Source organism: Myripristis murdjan, chromosome 1 (assembly GCF_902150065.1).
Source record: "Myripristis murdjan chromosome 1, fMyrMur1.1, whole genome shotgun sequence".
NCBI classification, from domain to species: Eukaryota; Metazoa; Chordata; class Actinopteri; order Holocentriformes; family Holocentridae; genus Myripristis; species Myripristis murdjan.
The window spans coordinates 2087913-2110547 of NC_043980.1; the positions used below are offsets into that span (position 1 = coordinate 2087913).

The following is a 22635-nucleotide window of genomic DNA, read 5'->3' on the forward strand; positions in this document are numbered from 1 at the left end:
GGTGACGGGGTGGAGGTGGAACAGGTGTGAAATGCGTCTCCAGTGATTGACAGCTCATTAAGACGAGGCTGCGGTGAGCGAGGACGTCTCCTTTAGCTAAGCACCTGCTGCCTGTTCAGTGCCATTTTATTTTTATTTTTTGCGCGGAAGGACAAGCAAAGAATTTCAATTCACTCTGTCAGGGAAGTGAGATCGAACACAGGTGAGACGCAGGTTCATGCCAGGTGTGTGTGGATGGACTGACAGCTGTCCACTCGTGTTTGGACTAAACTTCAGAAAACACACGAGAACAGACAAAACACAAGCAAACTGAGAAACACCCTCATCAGTTTGACAGCACGGCTTTTAGAAAACACACTGCAGCTGCAACAGCGTCAGCGTTTCCAGAGGACGCTTAAAGGGACGAACATGTCCGGTTCAACTCAAAAAAACTGAAAAATGTTAGTTTGCTAGATCCCCTACATTTATATCTTTTGGCAAAACAAACAAATAAGCCCAATCTGTCAGGGTCTGCCATCACATTTATACTTGCCCTATTTTTTTTTCTTTGTCAGTTTGTGCCTTGTTATAATTTTTTAGTTTGCTAGCTAACTGTAGAAGCTTTTTTGTTGTTCATCCTGGTGAAACTTGATGGGTCTGAATGATGATGATGATGATGATGATGATGATGATGATGATGATGATGATGATGATGGCCAACAGCATACCTTTGTTTGGTTTAATTTGCTCCGTGTCCCTGCAGGGAAGGTGTGTGCAGCCTCAGCGTTCAACAGCAGGGAAGTTAAAGGCTTGAACACAGTGTAAATGCTGTTAACATGTAAACACCCCAACCCTAACCCCAACCCTAACCCGAACCCTAACCCGAACCCCGGTCCTTCATGAATGTGAGGAAAGCTTGAAGCGTCATCTACACCTCTCACTGGTGCACAACATTAAACCTGACTTGAAAGGACTCTTCCTCGTGTCGTTCCTCTTTTGTTCCTCGGCTCAGTTCCTGTGTGATCCACGATCCAGACCACCGTTACTCAACATTCAGACATTATTTTGTTGGCATTTGATAGTGACAGTGACAGAGAGAGAGAGAGAGAGAGAGAGAGAGAGAGAGAGAGAGAGAGAGAGAGAGAGAGAGAGAGGAGGAGCTGCAGCAGAGGGCCTGAGGTCGGATTCAAACCCAGGATGCTGCGATCAGGACTGAACAGGTGTTACGCGCTCTACCAGGTGAGTCCTTTTTCCCAACCTCCCCAGACTGAGACCAGATGTTGGACACCATTTCCACCTCTGGACGTCCAGGGACTCAGTTCCCAGGGGCGCCGTATTTGGGGGAAAAGTTAGGACAATTCCAAGGGCCCTTGACTGACAGGGGCCCCCAAAAAAATAGGTAAAAACGAATATAAAATTATTAAACCATCATCGAGTAAATAAATATTTTTTTTTTTTTCATGGGGCCCAAAATTCCTGGCAGCATCCCTGTCAGTTCTTATGGGTAGCATTTCCTGTTAGCTTAGCGTAAAGACTTGAAGTCTATGGGAGTTGTTAGCCTGGCTCTGTCAAAGTGAAAAAATAAACCGCATTGCAGCTCTGAGGCTGTCTGAGGTTACACAGAGGATCATGTGGATCTGAAACGCTCATCTTGGATTTTTTTTTTTTTTTTTAAAAACTGGGTTAGTTTGAGGAGAAGGACAACAAAAACATTTTTAATGAAAAGTTGAATATTTTATTTTCGTTTCCCTGTGATGGATCACACACAGCTGAAATGGTTCAAATGTGTTTTAGTGATGAACAGCCAACACACACTTTTAACATGTCAGACAGTCACTTTGGCACCAGCGCTGTCAGCTGATTGGTTAGTCCAGCCGTCCCTCCTCCTGCTCCCGGCCAATCAGCAGCCAGATCTACTTCTGCGTGGGGACGAGGTCGTCGATGCCGCCGTCACACTCCAGCCTCTTCTCCATGGCGATGAGCAGTTTGACGCCGTCCACCACCAGCTGGGTCAGCGCCACCTCGCTGGGGCCGAAGGTCGCCGCGTTGCTCACGCAGTACAGCGCCGGGGATTCTGGGAAGTAAAAGGCCTGTGTGAACACCTCGCTGTGTCGGGTCTGAAGGTCACAGGTTTGATCCCGGCCGTAGAAACAAATCAAACCCCTCACAGGCTGAATCTTCCACCATGTCAAATATATTTCGCCTGTTTATTCTAAGGAACCTATTTTGTCTCTGTATCACTACGCCAACAGCTCCTACAGCGCCACATGTTTGTTCTAACACACCTGGCAGGTGACGCCGCTGCGTAGGGATATACAAACAAAGTAGTTCCACCAGTTAGCGAGCAAGAGGGCCGTAAAAGAGCAGCTGATAATGAATCCCAAACAAAAATGTGTTGTTTCAAAATAAAATTCAGCTCAAAATTGTGCTGTTTGATGGTCCGGATCCACTTCATTCATTTTGGAGAACAACAGTCCCGGTGAAGCAAACAGGAAGCAGCTGACGGGTCAAACCTGGGGGATCTATTACAGAAAATAACACTGTTTGGGGGACAACTATCATTCAAAGTTCAATTTTCCAGTTTCCAGTTCCAATTTGAAAAGTAAAGTGGCATTCAGAATTACAAGGGCTGGCCGATGTGGACAAAATCAAATATCACAGTATTTTTGACCAATACCTTAATGTCAGTAATGTAGCGAGAACAGCTGGTGATTTCCTAAGATATTTAGATACCAGATTTTTGATAAACAAATCATTAGTAATTTGGATATTATGAACAAGCCGCTACAACAGCCTGTCAGGCTCAGACAGCTGCATTTCTTCTGTAATGCAGAATTTACAGAAACTCACGGTGCTGAGAAATCAGCACCGTGAATAATCAGAATCAGAAATACTTTATCACCAAGGGGAATTTGGGAATATAATACATTTTAATGCATAATAATAAAAATACATTTTACTTGTATAGAGCTTTTCTAAGTACTTAAAGACACTTAGCACTAAAAAAGAGATCAAATCTCATGAAATAAACAATACAGTGGTCCCTCGTTTATCGCGGGAGTTACATTCTAAAAATAACCCGCAATAGACGGAATCTGCGAAGTAGTCAGCTTTATTTTTTACAATTATTCTAGATGTTTTAAGGCTGTAAAACCCCTCACTACACACTTTATACACTTTTCTCAGACAGGCATTAACATTTTCTCACTTTTCTCTCTTGTTTAAACTCTCAAAGTTCAAACCTTCGTAGAAAAATAAGTCCAGTAAAAAAAAAAAAAAAAAAAAAAAAAGACATGCAAAATTGCATTACAAAAAATCCGCGAAACTGCGAGGCCGCAAAAGGTGAACCGCGTTATAGCGAGGGACAACTGTACTACTAAAAAGTGTAGTACTCTTATTCATCTACTAAAAGTAGATGAATAAGAGTGAGTGTGTTTCCTGGTTACCTGTCTTGTCCATGCGGATCCGCAGCCTCTTCAGGACGTCCTGCAGCCGGCGGTGTTGGGGAAGGTGCTGCAGTCTGAGGAGGACGCTGGTCTTCAGCCCCGTCCCAACGGCAGCCGGCGAGCTCGCCACCCATCCCAACTGCTGCTTCCAGATGAACGGGTGTCTGAGCTTCTTGTACAGCGCCTCCAGCTGGAGACAGATAAACACCGAGTCTCATCTCAGGAGCGCCGGAACTCCTCGTGGTGGAGGACCTCCTTCACGTGGAGGGACACTCACAGACGGAAAGTTAACGGGAACATTTAAAGAAGGGGGGAACTATTTCCGGCCGCTCACTGACCTTCAGCAGGTTGACGCAGACGGACTGAAAAGCCTTGGCGATGTTGGCGTCGTCTTGTGTGGACACCAGCTTCAGGTGATCCTCCAGGTTCACCAAGACCACCAGGCTGCCGTCTGTACTGACCCTGCAAGCAAGGCATCATGGGAAATTACACTGCTGACACAGGAATCTCACATTTGGAGAGAATATTGATCGCTGATCCATTAACTCCACTGTCAAGAGGTAGTAAATGTTTTATTTGTATACAATAAAGCGTAACAGCATTTGTAAAAAGCTTCTGCGCTCAGTGGCCACATGGGAATCAACGGCACCAGTCAGACAGACTCACCAGACGGCCCTGGCATCCGGCCAGTCCCGGGCCACGCCCGTCCGGAGCTGGACGCAGGAAGGAGGTGTCAGCATCAGCTCCCTCTGCTGGTCCAGGGTCAGCTCCTCCACCGGCAGGAGGCGGCCCGGCAGCTCCTCCTGCAGCTGCTGCAGAGCTGAGGAGCAGCAGGAGAACCACGTCAGTCTGTAACACAACTGCAGCACCAACCTCACGACCACATCAACACACCGACCACACCGCATCAACACATGAACACCTCATCAACACCACATGAACACCGCATCAACACCACATCAACACCGCATCAACACCACATCAACACCACATAACAACACATCAACACCACATCAACACCGCATCAACACCGCATCAACACCACATAACAACACATCAACACCGCATCAACACCGCATCAACACTGCATCAACACTGCATCAACTCCGCACCAACACCGCATCAACACCGCATCAACACCACATCAACACCGCATCACACCACATCAACACCACATCAACACCACATAACAACACATCAACACCGCATCAACACCGCATCAACACCACATAACAACACATCAACACCGCATCAACACCGCATCAACACCACATAACAACACATCAACACCGCATCAACACCACATCAACACCGCATCAACACCGCATCAACACCACATCAACACCACATCAACACCGCATCACACCACATCAACACCACATCAACACCACATAACAACACATCAACACCGCATCAACACTGCATCAACACTGCATCAACACCGCATCAACACCACATCAACACCACATCAACACCGCATCACACCACATCAACACCACATCAACACCACATAACAACACATCAACACCGCATCAACACCACATCAACACCACATCAACACCGCATCACACCACATCAACACCACATCAACACCACATAACAACACATCAACACCGCATCAACACCGCATCAACACCGCATCAACACCACATAACAACACATCAACACCGCATCAACACCGCATCAACACCGCATCAACACCGCATCAACACCACATCAACACCACATAACAACACATCAACACCGCATCAACACCGCATCAACACCGCATCAACACCACATCAACACCACATCACACCACATCAACACCACATCAACACCACATAACAACACATAACACCTCATCAACACCACATCAACACCACATAACACCACATAACAACACATCACACCACATCAACACATCAACACCACATCAACACCACATAACAACACATCAATAACACATCAACACCACATCAACACCACATAACAACACATAAACACCACATCAACACATCAACACCACATCAACACCACATCAACACATCAACACCACATCAACACCGCATCAACAACACATCAACACCATATCAACACCACATCAACACCACATCAACACCACATCAACACCACATCACACCACAACACCACATCAACACATCAACACCACATAACAATACATCAACACCACATCAACACATCAACACCACATAACAACACATCAACACCACATCAACACCACATCAACAACACATCAACACCACATCAACAACACATCAACACCACATCAACACCACATCAACACATCAACACCACATCACACCACATCAACACCACATCAACACCACATCACACCACATCAACACCACATCAACACATAACAACACATCAACACCACATCAACACCACATCAACAACACATCAACACCACATCAACACATCAACACCACATAACAACACATCAACACCACATCAACACCACATCAACACATCAACACCACATCAACACATCAACACCACATCAACACCACATCAACACCACATAATAACACATAACAACACATCAACACCACATCAACACCACATCACACCACATCAACACCACATCAACACATCAACACCACATAACAGCACATCAACACCACATCAACACATCAACACCACATCAACACCACATAATAACACATAACAACACATCAACACCACATCAACACCACATCACACCACATCAACACCACATCAACACATCAACACCACATAACAACACATCAACACCACATCAACACATCAACACCACATCAACACATCAACACCACATAACAACACATCAACACCACATAACAACACATGAACACCACATCAACACATCAACACCACATCAACACCGCATCAACACCACATAACAACACATCAACACCACATCAACACCACATCAACACCGCATCAACACCGCATCAACACCACATCACACCACATCAACACCACATCAACATCACATCACACCGCATCAACACCACATCAACACCACATCAACACCACATCACACCACATCAACACCACATCAACATCACATCAACACCACATCAACACCTCATCAACACCACATCAACACCGCATCAACACCACATCAACACCACATCAACACCACATCAACACCACATCACACCGCATCAACACCACATCAACACCTCATCAACACCGCATCAACACCACATCAACACCGCATCAACACCGCATCAACACCACATCAACACCACATCAACACCACATCAATACCGCATCAACACCACATCAACACCTCATCAACACCACATCAACACCACATCAATACCGCATCAACACCACATCAACACCTCATCAACACCACATCAACACCACATCAACACCACATCAACACATCAACACCACATCAAAACATCAACATATCAACACCACATCAACACCACATCACCTTAGCATTCCAGAGGGTTCGGGGTATGTATTCATATGCTTTGTTGTAGTCTTTGTGCCTTTCAGTCAATTTCTATATATGCCTGTGTATCAGTATGTTTTTTTAGATTTTTTGGGTACTAGGATCAGGGACCTGACGGTGCTGCTATTCTTTCCAGCATGCCATGGGCCTGGCAGATTACAGGGCTCCTCTTTGAGCCTGCAGGCGGATGCAGGCTGGATGGAAGTAGACGGCTTGAACTGCCAAAATGTTGCAGGATTCTTAAAGATATGATGCCGGGGCTGAGGAGTGTTGGGTTTGGAGCTCGTGGCTCCGCTCGGTACCGTCATCACACCGAGCCGAAGCTGCAGTACCTGTCCTGGCCAGCGTGAGGAGCTGTCTGCGCTCTCCTCTGCTGCAGTGCGTTGGGAAGCTGAAGTCCTCAATGCCTCGAACAACGCTCACCTCACAGCTCACAGCGTATGACCGGTCCAGGTCATCACCTCCCTGCACACACACACACACACACACACACACACACACACACAGTAGCAGAGGTCTGAATCTGTTGTCATCATTCAGATCAGTCAGATTTCCTGGAGGCGGAGCTTGGCTGTAAGAAACAACACAGGTATGGCGCCCCCCAGTGGTCAGCTGAGAAAAAAGAACTACACCCATATGTTTAATGTATAATCCGTGCTCTTGAATTACAAATCCATGGCCCCAGATTTATAAACGGCGCTCTTGCATCTGCAATCCATGAGCTCAAACAACGTTTTTCTCCAGAGAGCAGGGACTGTAATCTGAGGGCACGGTTTACAAATCTAAGAGCATGGATTTGTAATTCGAGGGCATGGATTAATAATCTGAGAGCATCATTTATAAATTGTGTGCACAGATTTCTATACCGAAAATAGAGATTTACACATTGGTTTTTCCTCAGCTGACCCCAGGGGGGCGCCGTACAAGGAGGCTGCTCAGCTAGCTAGCTAACTCTTGCCTTGATTAGTTTATGAGTCGCATGGACAGTTAATTTACTAACAGACATTCAGAATAACTCTTGGTGAGGTAGCTGGTGGGAGAATGCAGTTTGAGGCTCAGAGCGAGTCAGGGCTGCTGACGCCTGGTTTTGGAGCAGGACCTCCCCCGGGCCTCCAGCCGCGCAGCGCCACCTGGTGACGCCGACACACCTTCAGGTTGTCGTAGTTGAAGTCGCTCTCTGGCGTCTGGCTGCTGATCTTGTGGCCGTGGTACGCCTCGATCACCCGGTCAAAGAAATCACAGAACAGGATGTAGGACTGAGCGTCGCCCGCCAAACACCCGACCGACACAGGACCGGACACGTCACCTGCACACACACACACACACACACACACACATAGACATGCATGGTTTCAGTTATCAGAAACAATACTGAGCACTAATCACATTGGAGCAATTGCAGCAACTTGATGTTTGGTGGACGGCTTCACTGTGACATGTAATGTTCAAAAATAATGACATTAATTTGCTCATGTTCAGTCCAAGAATGTTTTACAACCAAATATTGAGCAAACAGAATTCACCCAAACGATGACATAAGTGCACTGAAAGCTCAAGTCCTTAACTTTATATCATCACAGAAAATATTTGGTGGGTTCTCGAGACATGTGGGTCCTAAATGTAAAAGTTTGGGACCTCTGGATAAAACACACTGCCTGCACACCTCGTCCTCCGTCTCCCTGCTTACATCACTGTGACATCACCTGGTTCCTCGAGGCCCACGCGAATGACATCATCGAAGATGACGCCGCTGTCGGTGCAGCGGTTGAACTGCCGGCGGTACATGGCCGGCGTGAGGATCCGCCCCATCCACGTGGCGTTCCTGGCCAGGTCGGGGAACTCCTCCTCAGGGGAACCTCTCCTCAGGTGGAACTGGGACATGGGGTCCGGGGGAACCAAACTCTGAGCACACAGGATGATGTCATACAGGAAGCAGGAAGAGATGTTGTTTAGAGTCATACTGTGATTTTTTTTTTCAAAGGTACACCGTCCAAAATTCCCCAGGTATGATTTAAAGAAGGATCCTTTAGGTAAGGGGTCAGAAATCGTAGACACACACGCCACTGCAGGCACACGGCAGCTTCAAGGAACACACCAACATTTTAGGCAAAATCCCCTTTTCCCGATTCCCCCAGACTGAGAGCAGATGTTGGACACCATTTCCACCTCTGTACCTCCAGTGGTTCACTTCCTATGAGTAGCATTTCCTGTTAGCATAGCATAAAGACTTGAAGTCTATGGGAGTCGTTATCCTGGCTCTGTCGAAGTGAAAGCAGCAGCTCTGAGTTACACAGAGGATCATGTGGATTTGAAACGCACGTCTTGGATTTAAAAAAAAAAAAAAAAAAAGAAAAAAGAAGGGAGAATGGTTGGAGGAGAGCGACTCCCACAGGCCTCAAGTGGGGTTTTGGTTTTCATGCGGCGCCGTAATTAAACTTCACGTCGACGGCGACACGGCACACTGATTAACAGGAACAGTTAAAACGGTTTCTGACCCGATTCAGACCCAAACTAATAATAATCAGGAAGGCTGAAAAAATCCTAGCTGCCCACTCTCACCCAGCACACCACCTCTTCAATCTCCTCCCATCAGGCAGGAGATACAGAAACATTAAGAGCTCAACATCCCGCTTCAGAGATAGCACATACCCTCTGGCTATTAGACAGCTGAACCTGCACTGACTTTAATGGTTATGTATATACAGGTTACACTGTAAGTAGCACTTTAACAAAACTGCATGCACTTTCAATGCCGCTGGGTATTGGTTATTGTTTACTGTCTGTTTGTGTTTTTGCTCGTCTTTTTGTACATGATGTGCTGCTGTTCTGTCCTTGTTTATGATATTTATGTCAGAGAGTCTACCAGGACAAATTCCTATCAACTTGTTGACATGGCAATAAATCTATTGAATCTTGAATCTTGAATCTTGAATCTTGAAACTGACAGAAACATGGAATAAGCACCTGATCTGAGAGTACACACAGAAAAATAAAGGTGCTAACAGGAACTTAACGTTTTAGAACCAGCGTTCCTCTGAGAACCATCTGAGAAAGGCGGTTCTCATCTTTGACCCCACACCCTGATAAATCGTGTCTCATGCTGTTCCATGTGTTTTGGGTCATTTGGGTCCACATGTCGACCCTCCTGGTTCCTGCAGGAGCTCCATGGACCTCAGTCTGATCTCAGCGGAGAGAGAGGGGAAGGTCACGGCGAGGCCACATAGCTTCAGCCTGCGATAGCTCCCCTGTAAAACATTATGCACTCATGCTGGATCACACCGGATCACACCGGATCACACCGGATCATTGGCATTACCTCCAGAATGGGCCTGTACCTCGTCTCCTTGGCGAACTCGACCGGGGCTGAAAGGAAACAACATGTTTTAAAATCCCATGGATGAAATAGCAGCTTCAGAAACGGGTCCTATGTCCAGAAGTCTATACATAGGACCCGCTGTCTGTCTGCCTGCCTGTCTGTCTGACTGTCTGTCTGTCTACAGGCAACATGGCTGCAGAGATTTACAGTGGGACCAGTCAGATGTGATAATTCAGGATATCTTCAGTGTCATCGTGATCAGTCAAACCACAGTTACAGATTTGACTCATCTGGTCATTTCCACTGGATCTGATCAGAGTCCACAGAACAAACCGTCTCCAGTTACTGTAGAATATAGTCATGGTTGTTTATTTTAGTCAAAACTGTAATTCAGGATGTTGGTAATTAAGTTTTGATGAGGTTAAATAAGAGTTAGACATCTCCAGTTTGAGATGTCGCCAATCTAGGTTCATTTCAAGCCATCTATAATTTTTATAATCGAGATCTTAAATTATGAATCATAATAATTATAACGATTTCCAGTTCAGGTTAGCCACAGCTGTATTCTGACGAGCCCAAACCTGAACTGGACAGGACAAAGAGGAATCACAACTAGTCATATTTTAACTGTAGATATTAGCGATGTGATTAACTGGAGTGTAACTGGACACCTCGTCCACATGAGCTGGTTTGAATCCAAGTCAAAATGTCGTTACGTAATGAATATCCAGACCTCGGCAGTCTCACCTGAACACAAGCTGAGGCCCTCGGTTTGAACTGAAGCCCAGAGACGACAAAACGAAGGAACACCTCAGGAAAATCTCAGCCATTGTTTTAATTTAGGACCAATCAAGGCTCTTTTGATATCCCATATTATTATAATTATAATAATAATAATTATTATTATTATTGAGGAATAATATATTTCCAGTGACATTTCAGAAATAGTTTAGGAATAATATAATAAAATATATTAAATTAAGGTAAAACCAAGAAATAAATGGCACTTTTATGTGTTTTTTTTTTATTATTAGTTTAATTCAAACTTTCTTAATCCATGCACAAAACCCTGTAAGTGTTGTTGTTTTTTTTTGTTTTGTTTTTTTCAGGGTGCAGTTAAGACTCATTTTCAGGTGTCAAACCAGTTCAGGGTTGGTGTTAGGTGATGATGGTGATGATGATGGTGATGGTGAGCAGGGCGGACACACACACTCGCCGGCTGTTAGTCGCAGTGGTTTAGGGGTGTGTGTGTGTGTGTGTGTGTGTGTGACTGAAGGAGAAAATGGAGAGACACTCACGTTTGATCTTCCACATGTTGCAGCAGAACGTCCGACTGAAGCTGCAGCTCAACAAAGGAACTAAGAATAGAAGCGAGAGGCGAGAGGCGAGAGCCGGGCTCCAGTTACACCACAAACAATGTCAGCCTTTTTATAACTCCATGCAAATTAGCACCACTGCTGTGTGAGTGTGTGTGAGTGTGTGTGTGTGTGTGTGTGTGTGTGTTTGAGCGGTGACACAGACTTGAAAATAGTTCATTGCTTTTGGAAACCAGCTGGTAGAAAAGAGCAGCTAGAATCAAACTAAGGATGTTGTGCATCTTCAAAGTACTGTAGAATACTGTAGTGCAGTAGAAGTAGAAGTACTGTTCCTCTGCTGGTATGTGACTGCAGTAGAAGTAGAAGTACTGTTCCTCTGCTGGTATCTGACTGCAGAAGACTGGGCTTTTATTGTGGAAAAAAAAAGAAGGTGTCTATTGAGTTTATTGAGTGTTAAAGTCGTCGAGCGTTTGGCAGAATGAACGACAGGCACACTCAGTTCTCTCTGAAGTTCTCTCTTTTTTTTAATTCACGAAGGAATTTATCTAAGGCAATTTATTTTTTAAATTAATTTTAAACCTCCTGGAAGCACCTGTGGACGTTACTTCGCTGTAATCATTTATGTTCATTTTTATTTGTTTGTCTGTATACTACGTGTGTTTCTTATATCTGGACCTTGAGTCTTTTAATAAAGATAATTATAATAATATAGCAAAAAACCTAATTTCTGATAAAAGGATAATAATAAATTAATCAATCATCAATTAATCAATAAATTAATCAAATCAAACCAAACTAAAAGGTGTTTTGACTTCAGATGCCAGTCGTCTGAACTCGAGCAAACTGGATTTGTTGTTGAGGAGTGAAGGAACAGGAACTAAACACTCGTTTGCTCTTTCTAATTAGCATAAAGTCCAGCTCTTTTTTCGACCTCACCTCCGCTGCGAACTCAGCTGGCCTCCCTTCGCGTCTTTCAGGTGAATTCTCACAGTTTTAAGGAAATTTTACAGGAAGTTTGAATGCCACAAGAAATCTGACAACAGCTGTACTGTATTACAGTTTATTATATCATTATTATATTATCATCATTGTAAAATATAAAGATTTTTTTATTGCAAATTTTCTTTGCTAGTTGTTCCCCCCATAAATTCTGGTAATTTCTTGTGAATTTGTTAATCAGCTTTTACTCCACGTGTTGTTTTGTTCAGATCAGAGTCCTGAGAGCAGATTCCCTCGTGGCTCCAGGGTTAACGAGTGTCGATAAAGTTTTAAAAACCTCTGCGACAGAACACCGACACTGAGACGATCAGGAGAGCGGTTCAACATGTTCAGGTTCCCCGTCACACGAGCGTCTGCAGCTCCAGGCCGATCAGAACAAACCACAGATTTCACTGCTTGACTCTCGTCCAAAATGTTCCCACAATACAAAAATAGAAAAATATTCTGACCCTTCCTGTGGTTTCTGGATATGATTCCCCTAAAAAAATAAAGTTTCAGTCAGCCGCCGTCACGAGACGGCTGCACATTTCTCTCCAAATACAAAATATTAATATAAACTTCAGTCAGCTGCCGCCGTGTGTCAGCGCTCATCAAATAAAATCCATCAGAAAGTGAAACAGACGCAGGTTTGCACAAACAGTGACGCCACATTATTCATGTTATTTTCATCTGAGGTGATATTATATAAAACTAAACATATGACCCATCATTTGACCTATAAAACATGGTAACACTTTATAATAACCATCATTAATTAATGGTAAATTTATTAACCTTCAGTTATTTTACAGTTAATAACAATGACATGATAATTCAAAATGTTTACTTATTATATAGTGAACTATTCATCAATAGTTTATTGTTGTTGCATACATTATAACATTTTATTAAATATCCTAAGTATTTGTTAATGATCACCAAATGATTTGTAATAAAAAAAAGCTTTAATAAATCATTTGTTAAACATCTACAGATGTTAATAATACTTTGTAAACAGTTAATAAATCTGTGTATTGCACCTTTAAACATGATTTGGATGGCCTTTATAAAATTAAAGATCTTTTAATTAATGGTCTGTGCTGACCTGAACCTGTAGATTTATTCATTAACTAATTATCATAATCATCAGGTGCAACTTTATAACCATCCAAATCATGTTTACAGACGGTTTGCAAACCAGTCATTATCCATTAACAAGTGTTATAAAATATCTGCTCCATCTGTCTGTGTGGTGTTTGTAGATGTTTAAGAAAAGATTTCTTAAAGCTTTACAAATAATTAGGTAATCATTAACAAATATTTAATACAGTAAATAAAATGTTATGATGTGTGCACCAATAAACTGATAGTAAATAGTTTACTGTGTAATAAGTAAACATGAATTATTTCATTGCTTGTTAACAGTAAAATAACTAAAGGTTAATTATTCATCAGTTTATGGTTATTATAAAGTGTTACCTAATAATCTGTTCTTGTCCAACTGAAGCAGAAGACAGAGCGTCTTCAGATGTCCTCCAAACCCGTCATGTCCACTTTCACTTTGACGAAGAGCGTGTCGTCTTTGATGTAGACGGCCTTCTGCGGGGCTTCCAGCTGGCTGAAGGAGATGAAGCGAGAGAAGCCAGAGGCCACATTGCTGACGGCGTCGGCGGCGGGCCGCTGGAAGCTGTTGGACGCCGGGTCGGGTCTGAAGCTGAAGGTCCAGTGGTTGGCGGCACCGCTCTGGTCCAGCAGTGACAGAGAGACGGTCTGCCTGAAGGGCCACGGCAGCAGCGGGTCGAAGTCTCCTGGCATCAGGACAATGTACAGGGACAGGTGGCTTCCTCTCCCCTCCCCGTCTCCGTTCAGGTACGCCTTGGCAGCCATTTTGTAGCCACAGCGCCCGGTGTGGAACGGCACGCTGCTCAGGCACGGCTGCTGACCTCTGGACTCCGCCTCCTTCTTCTTCTTGAAGTCCTGGATCTTCCAGATGAGCCTGCCGTCGAAGCAGGTGGCCTCCAGCTCCCGGAGGTGCTCCTTGTTGTGCTCCAGCTGAGCGGTGTGGAGGTCCAGGAGGCCCGAGTGGCGCTTGATGTTCTTCTCCAAAGTTCCTGAGAGAAGACAGCATCATCAGCATATCGCTTTGTTTCAGAGATGGAGCATTTACTGGAAATGTTATGCTGGCTGTTTCTGTGGGTCGTTTCATGAAATTCAGCAGGTGCCTCCCATCTGATCCTCACAGAATCAGCTGATTTTTTTCCTACAGATTGTTCTGCACATTCAGTGAACCCTAATATTTTCTGAGTTACAGCTCCTCAAAGTTTCTGTGAGTCACAGACATTAAACTGGTATTTATCTTGTAAGTGTTACGGGCTGTAAAATAAAACAAATCGACTATATCAACACTCGAGCAGCTGTAATAAAAGGAGGACTCTGTCAGGACCCTGGGGTTACCGAGGCAGCAAAGCTCAAACACACACTGGACCTCCAACAAACAAATTAATATCACAACTGCATCAGAATCAAAGCGAGAACAAGCTGACAGGGCAATGTGAGTTTCTGGAAACAGAAGGAGATACCCAGATGGTCTCTGAGGGCTTCAGCTGCTGAAACCTGCTGGATCACAGCATCCAGGGAGCTTCTCATCTGGTCCAGGTCCAGACCACGAACAAACCCACCCGACACCTCCTGGACCTCCAGCTGGATCCTGGAGAGGAGCTCCTTCTCCCTGCTCAGAGACCTCTGAACACATAGACACGCAGAAACACATGGGTTCACATGATGAAGATGACCGTGGTCACCAACAAGTCCTCTCAGTTTCTGCACCGATGCCACCAAAACATTTTTACTGCTTAATGTGAACCAGGTGACTCTGATTCTGGTCCTGAATGAATGAATGAATGAATATTCCACCCGTTCCTCACAGAACGTGATGCCAGCAAGAGAACGCAGAAAACAAATAGCAGCCAGTCGTTTCGGTGGACTGTTTGGTGTTGTGATACTTTGTGATTTTATGGTTCTACCCTTTTTTAAAATGTTCTGTTATTGACTTTTATCTCCAGTATTTTAGACTCCTTTGTTTTAATGGGCCTTGTATTTTTGACAGCTTTCTTTCACTGTACTACTCTTGTCTGATAAATCATCTTCACTGTCAATCAAATATGCATCTTACTGGAAAGCATTTTGGGCTGCATTTTAAAGTTTGTCCAGACTTTTAGCGAGCATCAGCAAGTACAGAGAGCAGCACCTCTTTGGTTTATTTCAGTGACATGCTGCAGCTGCACCACACCTCTAAACTCTGCTTCACCTGAACCTGAACAAAAAGGAGACATGGGCATAAACTGCAAATATTATAAATTCAGTTCAGTAATGTTACCCACTGTAAGTGCTCTCTCGTGTGTTTTTGTCAGGAAAAAAATCAGAAACGAGCACAAAATAAATAAACTTCATGTTTTTGTGAGCATGACGCTGTTGGATCCTGTCAGAACACTTTCAGAGGCCATGTCAGCCGGCAATTCCTTGCTCGCTTCTGGTGTGGAGCAGGTGCCAGCAAGGTGGTAAACAGATGGTAAACAGGTGGACAAAGTAGACGACCCCTTATGGTGGGTCAAAGGAAAGACCCTCCAGGTCTGATATTCCTCCGCTAAAAAGCTGCACAGTCACTTTTCACTTAAGGAAAAGTACTGATATTTGTTTTTAAAAATACCTCAGTACTGGAAAGTACATGTTCTTTTTAACATCAGCACATTGCTGTATTGTTTTCACGATGTGTTTACAGAACCTGGGAGCTCTGAAGCCTCCTGGTGAATGCACTGACTTGCTTTTCGAACCACTCTGCTGCACAAATGAACTTACAGCCGCTGGGCTAGTCGTTTGAGCTTTGGAACTGATGCGTTTTACTTTGACAGCCAATGTGTTTTATTTTAAAAGCAGATGTGTTGCTTGCACTTGTGTCATGGAGCTAGACTGGCATTAAAGCTGTGCTTGAAAGTAACGACAACCTTCATAGAAATGTAGTGGAGTGAAAAATACAATATTTGTCTTTGGAATGTAATGGAATAAGAGTCAAAAGTTTCCAAGTTACTCAAAAGTTACTCAAGTAAAGCGCAGATCCTCAAAACCTGCGCTCAAGTACAGAACTCAAGTAAATGTACTTTGTCACTGTCCAGCGCTGCTGATAACACTGCTCACTGCTGCACATACATGTAATTCTCATGATTATAGAACAATCACAGATGATTGAAAAGTGAAGGGAAAGAAACTGAATGATTGCAGACTGCAAAAGAGTGAAAGGAAAGGAAAAAGGATAAGAGAAAGGCAGATAAATTAAAACCGGCTTCAACCTGAGCTGCAGAAACTATTTGTTCATGCCTGCTGCTTTGATGGACCAGCGGTCTGAGCTCCCTCTCCAGACCACCGACCAGGAAGCTCTCCTCCTGGATCTCCTGCTGCCTCAGCAGCAAATCCCCCTGGAGGCCCTCTATCTGACGGAGAGAACAGACTGTTCTGAAACAGCTTCCTCTTGGCCTTCAAAGTCACTGTCATCACAGTCATTTCCATAGAGCTTAAAGGCAGAATGAGCAGGATCTTCCTAAACATGTATAGACAAAAATAATCCCTCTCAGTCATCACTGGATTTTCTGGTTTTGCTGAGCTCGGGACATTTCTGGGCGTCACCCTTTGGGCAATGGGTGTGTAGCTCCCAGCCAATCACAGCACAGTGCCAGATTGATAGCACCACATCCAATAGGAAGCTACGAAAATTGTGAAACGTGGAAAAAGGGAAATGTAGCGAGGAGAGCAGCAGGACACTTTTTTTCCCCTAGGATAGTGACATTACATTTCATTCCGTCACCATCCTAGGAAAGAAAACTGGCTGCCGGTGGTCATTAGTTAGGGAGGAGGGGCCAACTGTGAATGTTATGTTTACAAACCACAATAATAAATCCTGCTCACTCTGACTTTAAAGACTTCACTGATGGCTTGGAGTCTGTTTGGCCATATTACTGTATGCAGATGACAGTCTAATTCATACTGATGAAATGTGCAGTGAACCAGAAGCAAACGAGGTCAGTTCATGGGAGGTACCTGTTTCTCCAGCTTCACGTTGCTCCTCAGAACCAGCAGCATGTGCTGGTGAACAGCGGCGTCTTCGTGGAGCTTTACCTCGGCTCTTTTATCCTGCTCAAGACAACATGGTGTCTTATGTGTCATCGTGTGTTCATCTTGAAAGCAACATGTGGTGATCATATCAACTGATAATAAAATGTGTTACTGTTTACAGAGTAGAAACTTCTGGAAGATAATCCCAGGTGCTGTTGAACCCACCTGCACAGAGCAGCCATACTTCTTGTAAAAACAGTCCGTCTGCACCTCAGGACAGACGCTGCTGTGTTCAGCCAGCTGGGAGAACATGACGATGAGAGAGAGACAGGAAAGATGGTCACCATTTATTCATTTATTCATCTCCGGGTAAAATTTGAGGAAAGACTGAAGTGGTAGAGACGGTTTCTTTTTTAGTTACATAACGTGAGGCCTGCTGCAGATCAGAACGTCTATGAAAATGTTTATAGTTGAAATAGTCAAACTATAAAGTGAGAAGGGAGAAAATGTAAGATATTTTTCTTTCCTGGAAATAAGCTCTTGTATCGTTCCAGGAAACCAGCCGGACAGAGCCAAGATGGCGGCACATTTTATTTGTCTTGTCATTCCATCCTTTATTCTCATGGTTACTATTTATCTTTTTAGCTTATTTTATCTTATTTATCTGACCATCCTGTACCTTGTGATCCTCAGATAACGCTCTGTTAAAATTGATTTTTCTAAATTAGTTTATGTGTTACTTTTATTTATCATTTTTATTTTGTTTTATTTTTTTAAAATCTTTTTTCCTTTAACTCACCAGGTGTCTTCGAACCTTCTGGGAACATCTGTTGGGGCAGCTCACCTCCACCTCTGGACAGGAACTCTGCTCGTGGTCCTGCAGACGAGAACACAACCAGTCAGCGCCTCGACACCAAAACAGCTCTGACCCTTCCAGCAGTCAGGAGGCTTAAAGGAAGAGTTCACCCAAAAATGACAGCAGAAGAACCTGTCAGAGTAGTTCTCACGCGTTCTCGATGAGCTACTCTGGCAAGATCTCATCAAGCAGAATGTGGACACTCAAGGTTTGGATGTTAGAGTTTGGATCGGGCCACATATTTTTGTCCAAACCCGACCCGAGACGGGAGCAAAGTAACCGAGCCTGACCCGAACACGACAGGCTTTCTTTTTCGCCAGGTGACATTTACCACCTGAAACAACCTACGTGTTGCCTTCAGCATTACCACGTAAACTTCAGCACTGTACAGGAAGTTGTCCAGAACAGACAGCAGGTCCATCATCTTCATTTATTTTACACTAGAGTTTCACTAAAATAACGACAACGTGTCCGAACCCGACCTGAACCCGAACATAATTTCTAAATTTTTGTCTCTGGTGAACCATAGTATAAAATCCATTACATTTTTCGATGTCATGACCTTTGTAATATGATTCACCTTTTTATAAAAATGCTGAAATACTTAGAAAAAATGAAAAATGTGATGGCTCTTCATGTGACCGATATGTATTTATCACATCTGTGACCGCTTAATTTTGTCGCGCGAACCTGAAGAAGCAGCGGTCAAAACGCGTTGTTCGCTCCCAATAAAGTTACAGTAAAGTCATTTCAGTGTGCGGTGGTTCATTTTTGTCTTTGCTGAGATACATTTTTAGCTTTTAATATTTCTCGAGCTGCCTTCTCTGATATCTATCAGTAATGTTTAAGTTGAGGTTCTCTCCTCTCTCCAGGCCGCCTCTGTGTGTCTCCATTCGTCAGTGGAAAGCATTTTATAGCGTCAAAATGCTCAACTGCGCTCGTTTCATTACCTGCTGCATGACCTTACACTCTAATTTGCATATATTTGTATAGTAGACATTGATTGGCACAAAACCAGATTTCAGGGATGGCACGACAAGCCCCTCCCCTCCAGTGGAGAAATGTGAAAATGGCGCTGCAGCGGCAGATTTGGTAAGATACCAATTTTTAAAACAAAAATAAAACCAGTTACCTCTGATGACCACTTGGGGCCGCCACTGTGCAAAGCTGCTTCATACAGATTAACAAAACTCAGACTCAGACTTTATTGTCATTCAGCCATGAAACATGAGTGAACGAAACACAGTTACCCAGGTCTCGGTGTGCGTGCAGCAGAATAAAAGAATAAAAGTAAATAAATAAGACATAATAAAAAATAAACATGTGGCTATAAGTACAGTATTGCACATGTACAATAGCAGCAACACAGTGCAATAACAGAACATGACCTGAATTATGACTGAGGCCTGGCAGGTGAGTCTGCGGCAGGATGACGTTACCTTGATGCGGCTCAGCTGGTGGGGGGCGTGGCAGTGTGGGCAGGGCTCCATGCGGTGAGGACAGGTGCTGCTCAGGTGATCCTGCAGGTATCTCCGCTGCAGCACCGTCCTGCAGCCTGGATTGGAGCACTGCAGCTGCTCGTACTGACACGACCTCAGATGCTCCTGCAGAGACGCCACAGAGGACGGAGGGAGAGGAAACGTCAGGCCGAGCTCACACAGCTCAAACACAAGACGAGCACCAGGAGCACGAGCAAGGATTTAAAATTTACCAAGCGAACACAGAGAGCCTTGTTGAAAATAACATGCATCATGTGGATTTGAAACAATTGAAACAATTAAAAAAAAAAAAAAAAAAACACAAAAAAAAACACAAAAAATACAAAAAACAAAGCAGAGTGGTTTGAGGTTTGAGAACATTGCAGGATTCCTCTAAATAAATGTTAAATAAATGACAAAAAAGACTTTGCAGGTGTGTGCTCACAGGTGTGTGCTCACAGGTGTGTGCTCACAGGTGTGTGTGTGTGTTTACCTGCAGACACTGTAGCGTGAGCACAGAGGAGCAGGCGGGCGAGTTGGTGCAGTAAACCTCTAAACTGGAAATCTCTCGTTTGCAGCAGTTGTCCTGGAACACCTGCAGCACAGAGGCTTTTTAGACGTTTCCAGTTTAACGTCTTTTAAAGATAAATCAGCCCCGGGGAGCTCAGTGTGTGTGTGTGTGTGTGTGTGCGTGTGTGTGTGTGTGTGTGTGTGAGTGTGTGTGTGACCTCGGCCAGCGTGATCACAGCTCCGTCCACAGGACACACCGCGCTGCACGGCGACGAGCGCTCCCTGCAACAGGAAGCAGACGCTCATCAGCCACAGAAAGAAACTACATCTGATCTGAACATTATGTTTTACACAGCGCCCCCTGCAGTTTGTGATCACCCCACCTCTGCATTACATGTTTTAAGGTGGACTGGATCAGTTTGAGCATGTTTTAAGGTGGATTAGATCAGTGTACATGTCTGTTAAAATGGACTGGATCAATATGCATGTATTTTAAGGTGGACCAACTCAATGTGAGTATGTTTTGAGGTGGACCAGCTCAATGCGAGTATGTTTTAAGGTGGACAGGATCAGTGTGCATGTCTGTTAAAGTGGACTGGCTCAGTGTAACTGTGTGTTAAGGTGGACGTGCTCAGTAATACTGTGTGTTAAGGTAGACTGGCCAAGACTTAGAATATTTTAAGGTGGATTGGCTCAGTGTATGTGCATGTAGGTTTGTGTTAAGGTGGAGCGGCTGAGTGTGAGTGCATGTTAAGGTGGATCGACTCAGTGTGACTGTGTTACGGTGGACTGGCCAAGAGTTAGTATATTTTAAGGTGGACTGGTTAATCGTGAGTGCGTTTTAAGGTGGACTGACTCAGTGTATGTATTCTTTAAAGTGGATTGGCTCAGTGTGAGAGTGATTTAAGGTGGACTGGCTCAAGTGTAGGTGTGTGTTAAGGTGGATCGTCTCAGTGTGAGTGCATGTTAAGGTGGACTGCTCAGTGTGACTGTGTGTTAAGGTGGACTGGCCAAGACTTAGTATATTTTAAGGTGGACTGGCTAATTGTGAGTGTGTTTTAAGGTGGACTGGCTCAGTGTATATATGCTTTAAAGTGGTTTGGCTCAGTGTGAGTGATTTAAGGTGGACTGGCACAAGTGTAGGTGTGTGTTAAGGTGGACTGGCCAAGAATTACTAGATTTTAAGGTGGACTGGCTAATTGTGAGTGTGTTTTAAGGAGGACTGTCTAAGTGTATGTATGTTTTTAAGTGGACTGGCTCAGTCTGAGAGTGATTTAAGGTGGACTGACTCAAGTGTAGGTGTGAGTAGGTGCGTGTTAAGGTGGACCAGCTCAGTGTGAGTGCGTGTTTAGGTGGACCGGCTCAGAGTGAGTGCATGTTAAGGTGGACCGGCTCAGAGTGAGTGTGTGTTAAGGTGGACCGGCTCAGTGTGAGTGCGTGTTTAGGTGGACCGGCTCAGTGTGAGTGCGTGTTAAGGTGGACTGGCTCAGTGTGAGTGTGTGTTAAGGTGGACTGGCTCCTACAGCAGGCTCTGCAGACAGTGGGAGCAGTAGATGTGTCCACAGGAGCTCTGGTGAGGGTTGAGGACGACGCCTCCGCAGATCGGACACACAAACTCGTCCTTGAGCTTCAGGACAAACTTCAGGGAGTGCTGGACGGAGGCCAGCTCCGACTCCCAGGAGCCCACGGGGCCCGACCTCCTGCTGGGCTCCTCCTCAGCTCCTCCCAGCTTCATATCTGCTGCGGCCATGAGCCTGCAGGACGACACACAGAGCACACGCTGGAGTTACGGTCCATCCCATTAAAATCAATTCTGACATTCTGATATTTTTAGTTTTTATTGCACAACTTGTTTTAATTTTTACGGTATTTATTGGTTACTTTGTTTTATCAGAGCCTTTGCTCCACATTTTACGTTTACTGTTATGCTCTGATCCTGACTGTTTTAAAGTCAGTAATTTGACTTTTTGCTTGAGTTTGTCCTTCACTGCATTTTAAATCAGAGAACAGATGATCAGTGACAGACTGTGGAGTCTTTCACAATAAAAGCCCAGTCAGCAAAGATGAAAAGAGGAACCTGCTTCTGCTTTGTTGCATCTACTCTTCATCATTCTTTCAAATTTCACAATAAAAGCTACACCATGAAAAACTGCAGTGAGGACCATTTAGACTCAATGTGGAGTAAGTGTGAACGATGAG

General features: G+C 44.3%; 2 protein-coding genes across 2 annotated transcripts in view; both read right to left on the reverse strand.

The window, feature by feature from the left end:
* Positions 1 to 1892: 1892 nt before the first annotated feature.
* Positions 1893 to 11527, reverse strand: LOC115358689 (creatine kinase M-type). Its single transcript, XM_030050702.1, has 9 exons — positions 11494 to 11527; positions 10196 to 10242; positions 8583 to 8781; positions 8028 to 8185; positions 7212 to 7344; positions 4092 to 4245; positions 3764 to 3887; positions 3426 to 3615; positions 1893 to 2053 (listed from the first exon to the last, which is right to left on the reverse strand). The coding sequence occupies exons 1-9, from the start codon at positions 11507 to 11509 to the stop codon at positions 1893 to 1895; spliced, it is 1182 nt and encodes a 393-aa protein (XP_029906562.1). The 5' UTR covers positions 11510 to 11527.
* A 1030-nt stretch (positions 11528 to 12557) lies between these two features.
* traf5 (Tnf receptor-associated factor 5) overlaps positions 12558 to 22635 on the reverse strand; it is a 16576-nt gene continuing 6498 nt past the window's right edge. The window contains exons 3-12 of the mRNA XM_030048922.1: positions 21960 to 22190; positions 20655 to 20718; positions 20420 to 20521; positions 19888 to 20052; positions 18392 to 18469; positions 17818 to 17892; positions 17578 to 17670; positions 16833 to 16973; positions 15069 to 15231; positions 12558 to 14600 (exon numbers count right to left, since the gene is read on the reverse strand). Of these exons, the coding sequence (XP_029904782.1) occupies positions 14014 to 14600; positions 15069 to 15231; positions 16833 to 16973; positions 17578 to 17670; positions 17818 to 17892; positions 18392 to 18469; positions 19888 to 20052; positions 20420 to 20521; positions 20655 to 20718; positions 21960 to 22190 (1699 nt within the window). The 3' untranslated portion in view covers positions 12558 to 14013. The remainder of the gene's footprint in view (positions 14601 to 15068; positions 15232 to 16832; positions 16974 to 17577; positions 17671 to 17817; positions 17893 to 18391; positions 18470 to 19887; positions 20053 to 20419; positions 20522 to 20654; positions 20719 to 21959; positions 22191 to 22635) is intronic.

Coding starts and splice junctions, on each gene's coding strand:
- LOC115358689 (XM_030050702.1), bottom strand. Junction 3,888..4,091: donor CCGGATGCCAGGGCCGTCTG/GTGAGTCTGTCT, acceptor CCTTGCTTGCAG/GGTCAGTACAGACGGCAGCC. Junction 2,054..3,425: donor GATCCGCATGGACAAGACAG/GTAACCAGGAAA, acceptor TTTACTTCCCAG/AATCCCCGGCGCTGTACTGC.